The following is an 18,651-nucleotide window of genomic DNA, read 5'->3' as shown; positions in this document are numbered from 1 at the left end:
CTCCCAGCAAAGTGATGGAGACCCAGGTGGGGGCCGAGGGGTCCTGCACATGGTTGGGAGGGTGCGTTGGAGAAGCGCTTGGCAGGGCTTCAGGCGGCCTTGGACTCAGACGCAGGGTGGCGGGGTTCTCTGCTCTGGGCCCGGGTGTGCTGCAGACTCAGCACGGGTCTGCCCCTGCCAGGCTCCAGCAGGCCCCAGCTCCCTCACCCCGGTGGCGGCATTTGGGATCCCCACCACCACCCGCAGCCCACAGCTGAGGCCCCTCCTGGGCTCCCCGGGGGCTGAGGTCCTCAGCTGGGTGTGGCCTTGCCAGTCCCTTCCGGCCCCACACCCTACACCCCACACACCTTTGAACATGAGGACCACTTGGCGGATGTCCTGCTTAGAACCCTCAGCAAAGGGAAAGAAAGCGTCTCTGGACCAAGCAAATTGGAGGACCACACATCACAGGGGAAGCGTCTGGGGGCCGAGGAGGCACCTCCGTCGGGGGCCGAGGAGGCACCTCCGTCGGGGGCCGAGGAGGCACCTCCGTCGGGGGCCGAGGAGGCACCTCCGTCGGGGATGAGCCGCCACCGCCCTTCCCTCCTCTTCGGTCTTTTCTCAGGGTCCACCGCCGGACCCTACCCGCCCAGGGAGAGAGGAAGCTGGGAGCTGCGGGGGAGGAGAGGAGGTGGGGTTGGAAGAGGTGGGAGCAGGAGGCGGAAGAGAAGCCGGTCAGGCACAGGGGGAGGTTCCGGGGGAGGTTCCGAGACCAAACAGCGGGAGGAGAAGCGGGGCGGGGGCGGCGCCGGGCAGCGGCTGCGGAGCGGAGGCGAGAGGAAAGAGAGACCGACAAGCTCTGTCTCAGGACAGGGGGCGGCGCGGGGGCCAGGAGGCCGGGGCATCCAGAGACTCCGGGGCTGGCTGACCGCCGGTGCCCTCTCTGAAGCCAGGATTGCACGTTTCAAGAAGTCACCGTCCATCATTTCACATCCAGATTGGGTGTGGCCGCTGCTGGCTCCCAGGACCTTGCAGAGGACCCCAACTTCATACCTTCCAAGAACCCTCCAATCTGAACGCTAGCATCACTTCCCGGAAAGAAATGGTACAGTCGCAGGAGGGAACGAGGAGGAGGGGGGTTTCTCCCTGGAGCTTAAACCCGTGTCCCCGCCTGGCACCGGGAGCCTGTTGGTCATCATGAGCTAGTGTTGGGCACCAGGCCTGTAATCACCCCACGAGGAGCACAATTACACTTCACTGTACTTCTGCACAAGTTAAAAGCATTAATTTACTCAGTATAAACATCAGAAATACACAGACCACAAGTTTTACAACTCCGTTTAGGCATTTCGGGTTCTTGAAAAGCAGGGAACCCCAGAGAAAGAAGCGGTTTGGATCTTTTCTCCTGCTCACCTGAGAGGCCCTGAAGAGACCCTCCCCATGCCCTGCGCCCGGGCTCTTGGAATTCCAGCCATCTCGGGTCTAAGAGTCTATCTGGGTTTGAGGCTTGTGCGGGGCTGGGGGAGGCTTAGAAAAAGCTCCCATCCCAGCCTCACCGGGCCAGCCTTCCCCTTCATCCCCAGGGACAAATGTTCGCGTGGTCTCCAGCCCGGGGCTCTGATTCTGGGCAGACACGGAACACCGGCCAGGATCACTAATGCATTCCCGACGCCACGTCCTCCTTTTTGGCAGAAGTCCTCTGGGGACCGCCTCCAGGCAGGGAAAACAGAGACGGTCCGGACTGTCTGGCCTGACGCAGGGGGTCGCCAGCCCTCCAGGTTGAGAGAGCAGGGTCTGTAGCACACGGTATTTCTAGGGCTCCTCAGCCTGGGGCACCTCAGGACACACTATTCTCCCAAAACAGGTGTTTCCCCAAATAACCAGTCTGGAGCACACACGGGGGTGTTAATCGCTTCCCGTGACATCACTCCCACACGCCCATCTCCAGCGGCTCCGGAGGGCAGGACCTCAGCCCAGGTGACTGGCACTCCCCTCTTTGGGGGGCGTCCCCCTTCTCCCAGCAAGGCCAATCAGAGGCCCCTAGCTCAACCTCAGCTGGGGTGGGAGAGCCTCGGGTTCACCAAGCACAGCCCCTTCCTCTAGCCAGCCGGGGCCCAGAGTGGGCTTCAGGACCCCTGCTCCCGTTCTTGGCCACGTGTGGGATATTTGTTCCTGGACCAGGGATCAAGCCCACAGCCCCGGTGCTGGAAGCCTTAACCGTTGGACCTCCGGGAAGTCCCAGGCGCCTCCTCAAACCTTCCGAGGGAGACGAGCCACGCCCCTCCCTCCACCCGGCTCGACGGCTCCACCTCGCCGGGTCCCACCTATCACAGACCTCAGAGGCCAGAAGTTCTTCTCAAGGTCTACTTTGGAAACAACTTGTCGCAGAACTAACTTCTGTTTCCCAGAGACCCTCGCGGCTGTGACGCTAGTGCCCGTCAGCATCCAGGGTGAGGGCTCCTGAAGGACCTCGGGCGCGGGTCCCCCACGCTGCTCACCAGGACCCCACAGCAGCCCCTGGGCGCAGAGTCGGACCACCAGGCAGCTTCCCTGTGCCCGCAGTGGGGCTGCAGCCCTCCCTGGGGATGCCGAGGGGCTTGGTGACCCCAAAGGAGGTTTCCAGGCGCATTGCCCCGCGTACCCACCACACAGCCCATCTGCCTTCTGCTCCTCCACCCTCTGAGACATGATGGGAGGAAAGCGGCCCCAGAGAGCTGTCAGAGCTGTGGCACGGCCCCTCCCACAGGGCAAGGGCCCCACACAGGCAGGCTCACATTTATTGCCCTCCCCCAACCCACTACCGGCGTTTCCCAGGTGGCACAGTGGTACAGAATCCCTCTGCCAATACAGGAGACGCAAGAGACCAGGATTCCAGCCCTGGGTCGGGAAGATCCCCTGGAGCAGCAAATGGCAACCCGCTCCAGTGTTCTTGCCTGGGAAGCCTCATGGACAGGGGAGCCTTGCGGGCTACGGTCCACGGGGTGGCCAAGAGAAGGACCCGGCTGAGCACACACGCACCCTCAACCCGTTACCATCAGTGATCTTGCTCCCCCATTTGTCAGATGAGGAAACAGGCTCAGAGAAGCGCGGCAGCTTGCCCAGGGGCCCCCAGCCACCAACGGAGCTAGAAGGAGACCCCGAGCCTGTCCAAGCCGAGTGTGGGTGCTTTACCACCAGCCTGAACTGGACAGGGGACTCAGCTCACCCTGCCGGGGCCCAGAGAGGGCCTGCGGCTTGGCACACGCCAGACAGCAGGTCAGTGGCCGAAGCAGAAGCAGACTCCCATCTCCTGGCTCCCAGGCAGAGGCTTCTCGGAAGGGCCTGAGGTTCTGCAGTTCCCTTCCAGAAGCAGCCATCCCCTGGGAGAAGAGCAGGGGTGGAATAGGAAGACGGGGCTCGCTAGAGACCCTGTCCCCACTCTTGAGGGTAAAGCATAGTCGCCAGGTAAAGTGCAGGACGCCGAGCTAAATCTGAATGTCAGTTACTTCTAAAAATACAAGTATGTCCCACGCAATACACTAAAAAAAGTTATTTTTCAACCTGAAATGTAGACTGGGTGTCCTGCATTTTCATTTGCTGAGTCTGGCAACACTGTGTCAAGAGGACAGGAGAAAACGGGGTCTCCACTGGCTGCCCAGATGCAAGAGAACCGCCCTAGGCCAGGGCCCCCAGGACAACCGGGAGCTGAGGCCTGGCCCCTGGGGCACCTGGCTCCCCGCGCCCCCGAGGTCCCCGCCCCAGAGCCAGGGCAGAGGCGGCAGAAGGGGCCCCCTGACCCCAGGTGAAGCTGGGCCGGCTCAGATCCCAGCTTGTACCAGACCCCAGCTCCCACCTGCTCTGGGAGGCAGACCCTCCTCACCTTGACTGTGCCCTCCCCGCCGACGGGGCTCTGGGTGCATCTGGTCTAGCAGGACTAGAGTTGTGTCAGAGCTGGAGAGACCCCCGGAGGCCCCCAAGTCCAGCCCCCCCGCGGCTGAGCGGGGAAACATACTGGGCTGAGTCCTGGGCCCTGCCCCCAGCCCCACCCCAATCCCCCTCTCGCAGACACAAGCGCCAGGCTCCGCTGGGCGCCTCCCCTCAAGCGCAGACGGGAACAGACACCCCTGGCCTGCTCCCAGTCCTCTCTTTGCCGGCACGCGCAATCCTTCCCTGCTCGTCCCTTCTCATCCCAGTGGTCCTGGCTGGCCTCCAACCGCCAAGCTGCCACACGCCGCCCCTCCGCCTCAGAGAGAGGGGCCATCGGCCAGAAACGGAGGGCAGAAGCAGCGACAATTCGTTCTGATGCTCCGCCCGCGTTCCGCTGGGATGTCAGAACGCAGAACCCAGACCCCAGCGCGCGGCCCCGGGGCTCAGAGCTGGAACCCTCGCCCAAGGGCTCGAGGCCAGAGACAGGACCCGTGCCGGAGCCGGGGCCGCAGCAGGGACCTGCAGCCGGTGCTGGAGCAACTCCACCGGCTCTGCCTTCACAACGGCCCTGCGCCAGCATCCTCCACTGTGCCAGATTCGGCCTCTGGGGGCCACCCGCTGCTGCAGGTGCCCAGCCCCGCCCAGCCCTCTGCCAGCCAGGTGGGTGCCCCTCGGCTCTCACCTGTGAACGTCCAGGTGTGTCTCGACCCCCACAGCACACACGGCATAGCTGGGCTTCTTCAGGGACAGCCGCACGGCTCTCTGCTGGGCCATCTCGACCCACTGGCGTCCAACCTCTGTGCACCCTGCTCCCTGGCTCCGCTCCCAGGCACCTCGTTGCCAGGAAGGGGCGTGAGTTCTGACAGGCTGGCGCTTTCCTCCTCCCTTTTAATTTCATCCTGTGACCTGAAGAGCCGGCCCGAGCCCGGTCCCCACCTCCTGGCCCCATGCCATCCCTCTTGGCCTGTCAATCCAAGAGGCTCAGGGAGGAGGTACCAAAAGCCTCCCTGGGGAATGGGTAAGGGAGGCTTCAGCTGAGGCCCCCGGCGGAGCAGAGCTCGGCTGCCAGCAGAAGACAAGCCCCCCCAACACCCGCCCCCTGCTCCAGCTTAGCTTCCATCCTCAGACTCTCGGCAACTGAGTCCACACGGCAAGGACGCGGTGATGGCAGCCGTTTCCGAGGTCCTGCGCTGCCTGAGCGGCCTGCAGATGTCGTCTCGTAGGCGAGCACTTCACTGACCAGGGGTTCTCGCAGAAACTGTTGCCCGTGGGCTTCCCTCGTGGCGCCGATGGTAAAGAATCCACCTGCCGTGAAGGAGACCCAGGTTCAGTCCCTGGGTTAGGAAGACCCCCTGGAGAAGGAAAGGGCAACCCACTCCAGTATTCTTTCCTGGAAAATCCCACGCGCAGAGGAGCCTGGCCGGCTACAGTCCACGGGGTCACGAAAAGTTGGACACGACTGAGGGACCAACACTGCAGTTCACTTCAGGGCCTGTGGCCAGTGATTTGTTACATGGGTAAATACTGAAACATCTCCAGTTAATAACTCTGGGGTAACAGAAGACCTATTAATACATCCCTGGTCAATAATACGTTAAGGAATCAGCTCATAAAAGCACAGAGCGATCAGGCTGTCCGGGTTCAAATCCCAGCTCTGCCACTTAACAACCTATGACCTTGGCAGGTTTGCCAACGTCTTTAAGGCTCCATTTCTCCACGTGTAGGATGGTGGTTGTAGCCTGGTACCTGCTCCATTGGACTGATGTCGGCATTACCTGAGCTAAGTGTAGGAGGGTTAGCACAGTGCCTAGCGCCTAGTATTCACTAGAAGAAATGCTGGCAGCTATGACTGGTCTCCTCATTTCACAGGAAGAGAACCGCGGCTGCCGATCACGCCACTCGTCAGCACCAGAGCCATGGCCAGACCCACTGACTCAACACACCGTGCCATCCCCAGGGCTGGCGCCTTTGCCCCCGACTCCAGAGACGGCAGGAGCCGCCCCAGGTCGGCTTCCTCGGCCAGCCTGTGGGGAGGACACTTGGAAAGGGGCTCAGAGCAGTGGGCTGGGTTACGTGTTTCTGAAAATCCCCTCCTTGCCTCTCCAGCAAGCACTGGCCTCCACCTGTTCTCAGCGTTGGTGGAATTTCGTTTGTTCGCTTGACAAACATCCATGGAGCACCTACTCTCTAGGCGCCCCTTTAGGCGATGGCGGCGAACTGTGAGCAAAACAGACCACCGTCCCTGCTCTGGTGCCATTTATATCCTCGGACAAGTAAAGGTACGTAAGTGAGGTGTGGGAGACGTTAAGCAGTGTAGCGATGCTCTTCTGCGTTATCCAGGCAGGAGCTGGTGATGGCTTGGTCCTGGCGGTAACTCTGAAGGTGGTGAGAAGTGGCTGAATTTTGAATGCATTTGGAAGATGGAGCTGAGGTTTGCTGATGGGTTGGAGGTGATGTGAGAGAAAGAGAGGGGTCAAGGGTAAATGGAGTGGTTTGGGTCCCAGTAACTAGGTGGCTAGAGTTGCTGTCAGAGAGACGGAGAAGGGGTGGGCAGGTTGGGCCGGGGGATCAGCCATTCAGGGTTGGGTCTGCCAGACGTGAGGCATCCATTAGAGTCCTGAGTGGGGACAACTAATTTCAGAGGACACGCTTCCTCCGTGCTGGGCAGAGGACACGCTTCCTCCGTGCTGGGCGTGGGCGGGGGCGGGGGCACTGAAAAGGAGGAAGCTGCCCCAGGAATTACAGGTTCGCCCTTCAAAGCCACAGGTCCTCTCACTCCAGGAAGTCACTGTGCAGAGTGGACATCCCACATCCACAGGTCCAGGGTGGGAGGATGAGAAGCTGAGAGAGACAGAGAGAGGAGAAACGCCTTGCCCCGGGAGCTGCCGTGCTGATGGGGAAGGAGGGGGACACAGTCCCCGCCTCCAGAAACAGCAGCCTGATTAGGGAGATGGGGATCACAGGAGCGGCATAAACGTTTATTTGATCTCCAAGGTCTTCCTGGAATGGCCTTGCTTGCGGCCGGCACGCCTGATTGCAGATGTTCCCCTCTTCTTTTCGCTGCACTGAGTCTTAGTCGCCGTGTGCCGGGTCTTAGCAGTGGCATGCAGAATCTAGTTTCCTGACCAGGGATCGAACCCATGCCCCCCGCTTGGGAGTGCAGAGGCTTAACCCCTGGACCACCAGGAAAACCTCGTACCTATTGCAGATGCTCTGGATCTGCGAAGTTCATCCCACCCACAGGCACTCAGGCAGTCTGGGTTTGCCCCCACGGGAACGGAACCTGGCAAAGCAGCGCTTGAGGGGTACGTGATGGTGTTGTTTCCCTCACCTTCACTCCTCTGCATCAACCAAGATCTGAGCCATTTTATCGGTAATGCAGTGTGGAGTGTGAAAAGCGGGTTCCTGAAGAGTACGTGGGGATAGTCTCATTAGAGCAGGATGGCTGGCTGGATGGATGGGTGGATGGATGGGCGGGCGGGTGGGCGGGTGGATGGATGGATGGGCGGGTGGATGGGCGGGTGGATGGATGGATGGGCGGGTGGATGGATGGATGGGCGGGTGGGTGGGAGGGTGGATGGATGGATGGGCGGGTGGATGGATGGATGGGCGGGCGGGCGGGCGGGCGGGTGGATGGATGGGTGGATGGATGGATGGGTGGGTGAATGGATGAATGGATGGGTGGGTGGGTGAATGGATGGATGGATGGGTGGGTGGGTGAATGGATGGATGGATGGGTGGGTGGGTGAATGGATGGATGGATGGGTGGGTGGGTGAATGGATGGATGGGTGGATAGGTGGGTGGGTGGGTGAGTGGACAGAGGGGTGAGAAGGAGGAAGGCAGGTTGGAGCATAATGAGCTGCCTGCGAAGGTGATGGTACCAATGGTGCTGACCCAGTGCCAGCGGTGGGTGGTGGGAACACTGACGATGTCAGCCGGCGGCAAAATGCCCGCCAGTGCATCCACAGCCGCCGCCACGCGCCAGGCACTGTTCTGGCCCTTCCATGGGTCCACTTTTCTAATCCTCACAATTATACCAGGTGACAGGTTCTGATGAAGCCTGGATCCCAAGTTCAGACCACAGCCTGGGTGTGCAGGATGTGCCTTTTACGGGTGGTAGGCAGCGCAGGGGAAGGTCAGGTCACCGTGTCCTAAACAGACACGCTCTCAGAGCTGGAGGAAGGTAAGAGGAAATAGCTGAGAGGGGGCAGAGAGGCTGAGATGAGCACGAATGTCCCCATTTTACGGGTGAATAACCTGAGGCATCGAGAAGTTAAAGCCCCCTCCAGATCTGCAGCTGGAAAGTGGTCAGTGTCGGACCTGAGCCCAGGCCTTCCGGCTGCAGACACACTCGTCCTGTAGGCCAGGCCCTGGAGAGGCAGAATGCGTGTCCTTCCCACCCTCTTCCTCATGCTTGTGCACGGGGTTTGCACAGATTCTGTGAGCAAATATTTTTACTTTTGAAAAAAATAAATAAAGTCTCTTTTGGTGGAAAAATAAGGAGCGTTTCCTGCTCTTGGCCTCCCTGCCCACCCCCTTCCTCTAGTTCTCAGAACACGTAAGATACAAAGACCCACCCTGGCCCCTGCCCTGCCCACAGCCCACAAAAGGTGTACACCCAGGCTGTGGTCTGTTTGAGCTTGGGATTTCAGGCATGACTGGTCAGATTTGGGAGGAGGGGCGGTGGGAGAGCCTAAGGACATCAGGACCGCCCCCCCCCCCCCCCCCCCGCCCTCTGGCCGACAGGACACAGCTGGGCTCGCCTCACACACGACGCCCAGCAGGGGAGGAGGCCTGGGGACCGCTGGGCGACCTGGGAACAACAGCACGGCTCCAGGATGTCCCCGGAACAGCCCAGGGAAGCTGAGGCAGGGAAGAGGTCTGGGGGCGGAGCTCACACCCAGGACCTCATTTTCCCTGCTCTTCGACAGTTTTGAGGGGCTTGACATGTGCCAGGCATTACTCATCAGTGAGAAAGACCGGCCGAGCCCCGGTCCTCAGGGCACAGAGAGCAGCTGCAGGAGTAAACGGGGGGCCGGAGGCTGGGGTGTCGGGAGGAGGCGAGAACGCACAGCAGAGGGCCCCAGGCAGAGCGGACGGGTGCCGCTGGGAGCAGTGTGATCAGGGAAGGCCACTCCGAGGAAATGGCACTGGAGCAGAAATCTGAAAATGAGACCTTGGGGATCTCAAGGACTCTTCCGACCTCAGATAGCCCAGGGTTCCATTCTGCCTGCACAATCTCCCTGTTTACAAAGTAGAGTTGTTCAGCTCTGAGTTCCCAAACTCAAAAGCCTTCAGGGGTCGGGTAGATAACAGGTGTGGAGCTTCCAAGTGTGAAGCAATAGGGATGAACGTCAACTGTGAAAGAGAGAAGAAAGCTGGCTTTGACCAGTGTATTGAAATTCAATATTTCTCAGAAACAGAACTCTTTGGTTCAAGCAAAACTAACTCATCGGCAAGCCAGAGCTGACGCTTGGGTCTTTAGCTCGAGACCCCAGCATTGAGGGTTTATGAGCTGGTAGGGGCCCCGTGCTCAGTCCCTCCAGCCGTGACTCTGTGACCCGTGGACTGCAGCCCACCAGGCTCCTCTGCCCGTGGGATTCTCCAGGAAAGAACACTGGAGTGGTTGCCATGCCCTCACCCCAGGGGATCTTCCCCACCCTGGCATCGAACCCTCATCTCCTGCATTGCAAGCAAATTCTTTACCCACTGAGCCACCTGGGAAGCTGATGGGGAAGTCATATGATGCCCAAGGGGATAAATTACCTGGGCCCAGGTGAGTCTTGGCACCTCCAGGGCGTGGAACCCGCCAGTCTCAGACCTTGTGGCCAGTCAGAGTGGGTTCTGGACGGTTGCCATGGTTGCTGACTCCAGCTGCGGGCTCTCCCTCTCTGGTGGGGTGCCCCTCAACATGCACACACACAGAGTGTGTGCCCGAGCTTACAGGGCCAGCCTTAGAGGGCGGGAGGGCTGAGGAGTGCGCAGAGCTCAGCTCCTAGACCCCCGCCCCGTGGCCTTCTCCAAAGCCCGCTCTCCTGAGCCCCACGGGGAGAGCCCCTCTGCCCTCCAGAATCCTCGCTGTCAAGCTGGAACGGCTCCTGGAGACCATCAGGCCAGCCCCTCCATCCTCCAGCTGGGTGCGCCAAGATCCAAGGCTTTCCTTCCTTATTCATTCCTTCCCTGGAAAACAAACACCTACTGGGTGCTTTTGGTATGGAGGTGCTGCTCTCGAAATCAGAGCTCTCGACACGTGTTGAGTCCTCCCAGGTCCTTATATATGGATCACCCTTCTGGGGTCTCCCAGGCCACCCCCAATCCCTTTCTGTGCCCTTGATACCCAGAGTAGAATCCTGGACCCCCAGGTGGGTGGGGGAGGCGCCCCAGGGACTCTGACTCAGCCACAGTGAGAAGGCAGGAGACCCACCGATTCCCGCAGGGCCAGAGGGCCGGCAGCTAGTGGCTCTAGTGGCAGGAAGTCGTGAGGGCCACGAGCCACCCAGTCCAGTCCACTCTGTCCCCGCAGAGCCTGAAACCCCAGCCCAGGTCACCGGGGACCTTCGGGAATCACCTGCCCTCTCCTGGGCTCTGGGACATCCGTGGCTCCACGTCGCAGCGTCAGCAGAGCTAATGACACCACGTGGGCGGTTGGGCTGGGCAGGGTCCAGGCCTGGTGGGGTGCTGTGGTCAGGCCACATCAGCCCCGCCTGCACAGGTGGCTGCTCAAGCGCTCAGCAGCCTCCGGAGCGCTGGCTTCTCACCGTCTCAGCAGAGGGTGCTGTCTCCACCCCAGGAGAGCGAGACCGAGGCCCAGGCAGCCGCGCTGGTCCTCTTTCCTCCCCACCAGAACAGCTGTGATTGTGGCCAAGAAAACAAGGACAGTACCTCATCTGCTGCTTTCTATGGTAAATGAAGATTATTTCTAAATACGTAATGGTCATGCGTAAATATTGCAGTGTTTAGAATTTAAAAAAGAAGTCACCCTGCCTGACCTGTCAGCTCCACTTCCCAAGTCTGTCTCAGCCCCACCCTCCCCTGTCCCCCGCTTCACCCCACGGCCACCTTGGTCCCGGCCTCCGTCGTCTCTGTGCAGAGATCTGAGCACGCTCCTGGTCCCCCGGCTCCAGACTGACTGCACCCCACGCGGTGGGCAGCAGAGATCCATCTGAAACGTGCACCTGAAGACGTTGTTCCCTGAAAAGACTCCCACAGCTCCCTGTGGGCCCGGAGAAAGAAAGGTGGGCAAAGCCGAGATTTGGGGGTCCCATGGTTTGGGGTTCCAGTCTGGGCTCTGTCACTTCTTAGAACTTCTCTGAGGCTCCATCTCCTAATCTGTAAAACCTGGAATAATGCAGACGTTATCAATGACATCTGTAAAGTGCCTGGGGTACAGCTGATCCTCAAAACCCAGAGATTTCGCCTGGCATTCAAGACCCCTGAACCAGCCCCCTGATGACCCCTCCCTCCCTCAAAACCCAACCCCCATCTGGACCGTTTTCCCTGGGCCGCCCTCCCTCCCTCCCGGGGCCCCATTCCCATGACCCTCCCATCAGCAGCCTCCCCCCGCCCACACTGCTGTTTCTCCAGCGTCCACTCCACACAAACGTTCAGCGTAGCTGCTTCCTTCATGGATTCGTGGCCCACATCCTGATAAAAAGGATGAGACAGCTTACAAAATACAGCCTGGATGTGATGTATCTTGTAAGTGACAAAATGAAGTCAAAGTGTGTGGAAAGAAAGAGAAAGACAGAAAGAGGCATCCTATCTGGTGGGTAGATTTAGCTGTGAGTTTCCCGGTGGCCCAGGGAAAAAAGGAAGATACAATCAATTCTGGGAATTGTGGTGCTCAGAAGGTAAAACTAAAGCCATTGAGGATGAGAAGGCTGGTTCTTCCAGGCCCTGAGAACTGAGGGAAATACCCCCACCTGGGATGGAGTTTAATATTAGTAAGTGGGGCAAGGGTGGGATATTAAACCAAGCGACTCACAGCATCCTTACGGTCGGGTCTGGCTTGATCCGCAGATGGACTGGGGAGGGGACTGTCTGCAGAAGTATCTGCTTTGTGTTTTTCTGACTCTCCTCCATGAGCACGTTTGTTTTCTCCGAACTTCTGATCAAATAGGAAGAGGCAGAGAGTTGAGGGATATCGTCTTTGATACTGGATCTTCCTTGAGCTAAGAAGGCAGAGATCCAGTATCTTTCAGGGTCAGCCAAGCTGGCTACTGCTGACACCCCACTGTGAGACTAAGCCTGGGTCTGCGCTTTCTCCCAGCTTCCCCTGGGCTGGAGAATTGTTCCTGGAGAGGGGCATCGGGGCAGGGATGCCTGAGAGTGCGCCCCTGGTGCACAGCTGCACATTTCAGCGGGCCCTTCCAGAAAAGTTGGTCCGCCAGCCTCACAGAACACACAGAGACAGGGAGCCCCAGAGAAGGCTAGAAAGACACAGCCAGGCGGGGGCAACGTGGGGTAAAGGACAGAGAATCCCCTAGGACTAGAGACGCGGACCCTCCGGTCATCTGACACTCCTCTGACCTGTCCGACTGCGGTCCTTTTTCATTGTAGTGTTCATTTGTTTGCTTGGCTCTTACGTATTTGGCTGTGGCAGGTCTCCATGCGGCATGCAGGATTTTAGCTGAGACATGCGATCTGTTACCCATGGCACGTGGGCTCGAGTTCCCTGACCAGGGAGCGAATCCCGGCCCCCTGCATCAGGAGCTCAGTTTTAGCCCCTGGACCGCTAAGGCAGCCCCCCAGTTGCTGCTTTTACCATCCATGTTACTGTGAGACATCTTCGGCCAAGACCCCCGGTGGAGAAACCAGTGAACAGAAGCGTTCAGCATCGTTTATTCAAGAAACGTTTCTTGGGCATCTACCGTGGGCCAGGCTGTGAGTAGATGAAGAAGACATGGTTCCAGTTTGTCTTATAGGAAAGCACGGTTTGCGGGGAAGGGGGACGTGTGAACACACTGTCTGTAGGAGCCCCATGGCCAACGTGCCGAGCACCCAGGACGTGCGCTCGGAGGGGAGGGGTGCTCGCTGGGGCCTGCCCTGCGCTCAGCGCACAGCCGGCATCTCCTCTACCCTTGCATCAAACCTTGGAGACAAGCAGTACTCTGTTGCCTCTGCTTGGCAGGAAGGAAATTTAGTCTCGGGGAGTTTAAGCGACGTGTCCAAGGTGCCCTGCTATTGAGGCTCCATGGGACTCGCCTGTGGGACTCAGACCCTCTGTTAATCAGCTCGGTCTGCTGCCTCCAAGGAGGAGGAAGCCAGGCTGCCGCGGCCACCGGCCTCAGCCTCTTCTGTTGCCTCCCACGCGCCCCCAGCTCTTGCCCCGGGAAAGGCAACGCTGTCCTGTGTCTGGCCTCCTGGACCCAGAGCAGCCCCGACCCCCGCACAGAGGCCTGATGGCAGGAGGACCCAAGAGACACCAGGCCCTAGCACCTCACACTGTTAAGGTCCCTTGGACGCCAGCCACCCAGCTCCGGCTCCCTTCAAGCCCTGCAGCCTCCCAGTCTGAGCCGTCCAGCCCCTGCTGGCTTTGGCGCGGCCAGAGTCGTGGGGCTGGGGGCTGGCCTGGGGGCAGAGGGGGCCGTAATGTCTAGGCTGGCGGAGTAGGGGCACATATACTTCTAGAAATTCAGGAGAAAAGGGGGCTGGAGCGGTAACCTGGAAACGCAGGAGGTCACGTCTAAAACAGATTAAGACACTGGCAACCGAGCAGGGTTGTAGCAAGCCTACCTGCCGTCCCCTCCCCACTCCGGCAGGCTCTGCAGCCCTGCTGTGGGAGCCGGCGCTCCTCGGATCCCCTCAGAAAGCCACCGGCCTGGTTTGTCACGGGTGACATGCCCAGGGAGGGCCAGCAATGGATCCAAGGCCACCCAGCCCAGCCTTACCCCACATGCAGGAAGGAAAGAAGGGGCAGTGGGAGCCAGGGGGTCAGTGTCGCAAAGGCTCTACCAGCGCTGGACAGAGCGTGGGCCCAGCCTCGGCTGCAGGGCCAGGGGCAGCCCCTCGACCGCTCTGGGGCCACTTTCCTCATCTGCAAAAAAGATCTCACGTGCACACCTGGCTGGAGTGCCGGGGTTTGTAACACATCCCCACTGACATCCTTCAGCTGGTGGCCGTGCCTGTCCCCACTCTGCAGAGGAAGAAACCAGTGAGATTTCTAAAGCGCCTGATGCCAGCCAGCTTCCTGAGCTTCTGAGGCTCCCCCCTGGCCCCTCGTAGACCACCGCCTCCAGGAAGCCCTTTCATGTCGTTCTTGCTCCCAGAAGTGTTCTCTTCTCTAAGTAGCCCCTACAGGCTCTGCCCTGGGAAACCACCTGCTTCAACCACATTCTCATCCTCACTCTGGCATTTCACAGGGACCGGGAGCTTCCAGGCCTTTGGAGCCGGGGATCAGGAAGCTGGCTTAAACTCAAAAGTCTAGGCCGTCAGTGACATGAGAGTCTGTGGTCGCCTGCTCACAGCTGGTCAGCAGGCCCTGGGCTCCCCAGGCAGAGGACCCAGGCATCCTTTGAAGAGCCCTGGGGCTTTCTGGTCCTCAGCTTCTTGGCCCTGGCACTGAACTGAGCCCCACCAGGGGCCCCAGTGCCCCTGTGGGCAGAGCCCTGACCTCTCCCCACCGCAGCCTGGCACCCCCAGAGAGGAAAGAGACAGGGAAGGGGGCAGGGAGACAGAGCAGGAGAGGGTTCTGGGGGCTCTGGGGTCCTCCTGCTTGCTCCCCGGTGTCTCTGTGCCTTTTTTTCATAAATGAGATTTTATTGGTTGTTTTGAGGACCAGTACACAGACATTTCAATTTGTACCCAATTTTTAACATATGTACCAAAAAAAAAAAAAATCACGTAGCTGTGATTCTTCTCTGAACAGTTATGCCAGTGGCTTTCCAGCTTAAAATATAGAGGCAAATTTTCCTTAACAGGATAACAAGTACCAATATCTTCAAACACTGATACTCTGTTACATCAAAAGTCCCGCGGATTCAGTTTAATATCATGTACACTACATACCCAAATTGTCAACCGTTCAGAGCACAGCGGGCTTCCCAGGTGGCGCTCACGGTGAAGAAGCTGTCCACCAGTGCAGGCCTCATAAGAGGCGCAGGTTGGATCCCTGGACAAGGAAACTGCCCTGGAGGAGGGCCTGGCAGCCCACTCCAGCACTCTTGCCTGGAGAATCCCATGGACAGAGGAGCCTGGTGGGCTTCAGTCCATAGGGCCGCACAGAGTCAGACACAGCTGAAATGACTGAGAACGTACGCACGCACAGCACGTTAACAAAATCACTTAGGAAAACTGGGCTACCAAGACCACAGATGGTACAGAGTGCACAGAATCTTGACAGGGAGAGCAAGGCCGAATGAGTGGTTTGCGATAGGAAACAACCGTACCAAAACCAGCGTGAAAGTGGAAGTGAAGTCGCTCAGTCGTGTCTGACTCTTTGCGACCCCGTGGACTGTAGCCCACCAGGCTCCTCCGTCCATGGCATGGGTAGTGTTTAAAGTATTCAAGACACTAAACGCACAGCTGACTCCAAACTGCCATTCAGTACGCTTTGTATTACAGTATATAAAAGCTACCCCCTCATCTGTGGGAATCTTAAGCTGATGCCCAAGACAATCAAAGCCTCCCATATTCAATATCCCACCATTTTCTGGTTGTACCAAGAAGTAAACAACCAGCAAATTATTTCAGTTCTAAACAAAATGCATCTACATTTTAAAAATGGGATGAGATGGGTTTATTTTCTTTTTTAAAAGGTAAGTTTCTAGAGCTACTAAAAAATCCCTGAATTTACAAAATAGTTGCTAGAAATATTCTTCCGGCTTATACAGGAAGGGTGACGGGGCCGCTGACGGCAGTGGGTGTGCGATATTAATCAGAATTAGTCTCTCTCCTGCTCCATTGGAGGCTGGGCTCCCCTCGCTTTGGGTCTTTTCATCTTATGCACGTCGCCTCCTTTGGTCTCCTGGCGGCCACTTCCGCCTGTCTTCCCTTTGCTCCCCTTTCCCCTTTTGTTTGGACCTTTTTGTCGGAAGATTTATCCTTTCCTGCCGCCCTTTTCGGCTTGTTTCCGCTTCTGCAGGAGCCTGTTTAGCTGACGGCCTCTCTGATCTCTTGGGCCCCTCCCCTCACTGGACGCTGGGGGGTGGGGGCGGCGCATGCTGAGAGCCTTGGAGAAGCCGGGGCCTGGCCACAGCTGCCCAAGCCCTGGGACGCTTGGCGGGGGGTGGCAGGAGAAGCCCGATGCCTTTCAGCCTCTTGGTTTCTGCCCCTCCCTCTGTCTGTCGATCGTCTCTCCCCGCGTCTCGCTCTGTCTCTGCTTCTCCCCCACTCTCTCTCTGTACCGTTCCCCGATTCTCCTGGTCCACACCCTCAGACAGGTACGGACCACCTACTGGGCCCCTGGCCCCCGTGCAGGGGACACCGTGTCCTCCTCGACACCTCCCAGGGGATCACTGTGTTTATCCCCACTGTGCAGATAAAGAAACTGAGGCTGGGCACCATCAGGTGACTCGGTCACATAAACTGGGTCCGCCAGTGCTGGGGTGCAGGCGGGAGGATCAGGGCCGGGAGACTGAGGCCCAGAGACGGGCGGTGGCTGACTCGAGATCACACAGCAGTGAGCCGCCGGCCTCGGCGAGGGGCCAGCTCCCCCGGCACCCTGCCTGGCTCCAGAGAAATCACGTAAATCTCAGGAAGTCTTTGGCAAGGAGGCTGCAGGTCTTACCAGATGGGCTGTGGCCAACGCCCCCGGCCTCATCCTGTCTGCCTGCTCGCCGCCCAGAGTCTTTTCTGGGGCTGACCGCGGGAACTCAGCCTCTCTCCTCCCGAGGCAGGCTGGGACCTGGGACTTGCACCTGCGACCCTTTGCTGCATGCTTGCACCTGGGCAAACATCTCATCTCCTGGAGCAACAAAGTACAAAGACGCTATATGAGGCTTCCCTGGCGGCCCAGACAGTAAAAGCGTCTGCCTGCAGTGCGGGAGACCCAGGTTCGATCCCTGGGTCAGGAAGATCACCTGGAGAAGGAAATGGCAACCCACTCCAGTATTCTTGCCTGGAAAATTCCATGGACGGAGGTTCCTGATGGGCTACAGTCCATGGGGTTGCAAAGAGTCGGACATGACTGAGCAACTTCACTTTCACTATAAGGGACTAAAATTAACCTCACGTGCGGTTGGGGGAAGTTATGGACAAGATCAAAAAGACCAAAAAAAGCCCCAACTGCCACTTCTGAAGCACAAGCAGGTACTGTGCATGCCCCCTGCACTCAGCACCACTACAGGGGTGGGCAGACCACCTGAGCCACGCCTCCAGCCTGACCCCTGGACGCGGTCCTAGCCTCGCCCCGTGTAAGGAACCGGACTGAGCAAGGGAACCTGCTCCTTGTCCTCAGGGCCTGCTGCGGCAGCGGGGGCCCCGGCAGAGCCTCGCCTGCGCTCCTGGCCTGGCCTCATACCGCTTCCTTCTGATCGGGGAAGGCCAGGAGCCCCAGTGGCCGGCGCTAGGGAGCAGCCCCAGCAGCAGCATCCCCGGCTCCCGTCTCTGCCCTTGCACCTGGCCTCCCGTGTGGAGCCGACGGGAGGCAGGCTGGCTGTCCCTACAGCCCTAACTCGTGTCCCCAGCCTCCCCCGAGTGCCCGGGCCTGGGGGACGGAGGGGAGGATGCACCGGAGTCTCTGAGCCCTCGCTGCAGCTCACCGGGTCCCTCAGACCCAGCAGGGCCAGCATGGGCGAACAGAGCCCGGCCCAGAGAGGGCCAGAGGCCGCCCGGGGCTACATAGCGCGGTCAGGACGGGCTTGTCTGTCCCCCACCCCGGGGTGACAGCACGGTCAGGACAGGCCCATCGGCTGCCAGGAGCCGCCATGGGAGATCCCACCCATGACAAGGTCATGTGGAAGAGAACTCTTAAGCAAGGCTTCAGAACTCAAGGGGCTCCCTAGGCTTTCTCGAGCATCTACCCCAGAACCAGAATCGGTCTGTTTCACTGTTTCGTGACTTTCCCCAACTCCTCTGACATTAACAGGGGGCTAACCCTGACCACCTTTCTCTGGAGAAAATCAACTTAGGGCTATAGCTCATAAGTCTCCTGGACACGAGAGGAATATTTCAAATCAAACCCCCTCTGTTAGCATTCTAGCTTGCTCGGCAGGTATATCCAGACTCTTGCAGCTACGCATGTGACTATTTACAGCCTCCCAACTGTGAGAGGCACGGAAAGCCTAAAACATAGAGGCTTTCGAAGAGTTAAAAGTTATTCGAGTAGTGCTAGTGCTGATGTAGGATTTCATTACTGGGCCAATGCTTGCTGCCAAGTTCCCGTATCTCTTATCCACTGCGCACCTGGGAGTGCATTAGTCAACATAGTGAGAATGCAAGAAAAACACGTGTAGCCTTGAATTTAACCATATCAGACTTTTGAGCTAATTGGTTCTTTCTTGTAACTCACTGCACCTTTGCTCTGTGAAAAACGTAACTCTGTTTGGCATTTTCTGAGGCTGACATAGATTAGAAATATAAAGAAAAAACACTCTGAGGGAAAATAAGTTTTCTGGTTGAGCAGCCTTTGTCAAAAGAGGGTCATAAAATGTTCACAGGCCTCCAAGGCCAGGAGATACTGTGCACAACATCTTTTGTGGAAAAGGTATGCAGAAAAAATCCTGGTTTTGATAAGGGCAAAACTGCTGGAATGTCTGGGCTGACTCTGTATGACCTTGCATCTTTCATTTCCCTCTATGCATAAGGCAAGGTGTAAACGCACCTTT

At 58.5% G+C, this 18,651-nt stretch overlaps 1 protein-coding gene and 1 long non-coding RNA gene across 2 annotated transcripts in view; both read right to left on the bottom strand.

Annotated features, from left to right (window-relative positions):
- Positions 1-4,757, bottom strand: part of PADI1 (peptidyl arginine deiminase 1) — a 45,102-nt gene extending 40,345 nt beyond the window's left edge. The window contains exon 1 of the mRNA XM_018054675.1: positions 4,568-4,757. Coding sequence (XP_017910164.1) covers positions 4,568-4,659 — 92 coding nt within the window. The 5' untranslated portion in view covers positions 4,660-4,757. The remainder of the gene's footprint in view (positions 1-4,567) is intronic.
- Positions 8,631-11,297, bottom strand: LOC108637078. Its single transcript, XR_001918744.1, has 4 exons — positions 10,946-11,297; positions 10,455-10,735; positions 9,653-10,066; positions 8,631-9,244 (listed from the first exon to the last, which is right to left on the bottom strand). It is a non-coding gene; the product is annotated as an uncharacterized LOC108637078 (long non-coding RNA).

Source organism: Capra hircus, chromosome 2 (assembly GCF_001704415.2).
Source record: "Capra hircus breed San Clemente chromosome 2, ASM170441v1, whole genome shotgun sequence".
In the NCBI taxonomy this organism is placed as follows: Eukaryota; Metazoa; Chordata; class Mammalia; order Artiodactyla; family Bovidae; genus Capra; species Capra hircus.
The sequence above is the reverse complement of the archived record's forward strand: the minus strand, read 5'-3'. Positions and strand labels throughout refer to the sequence as shown.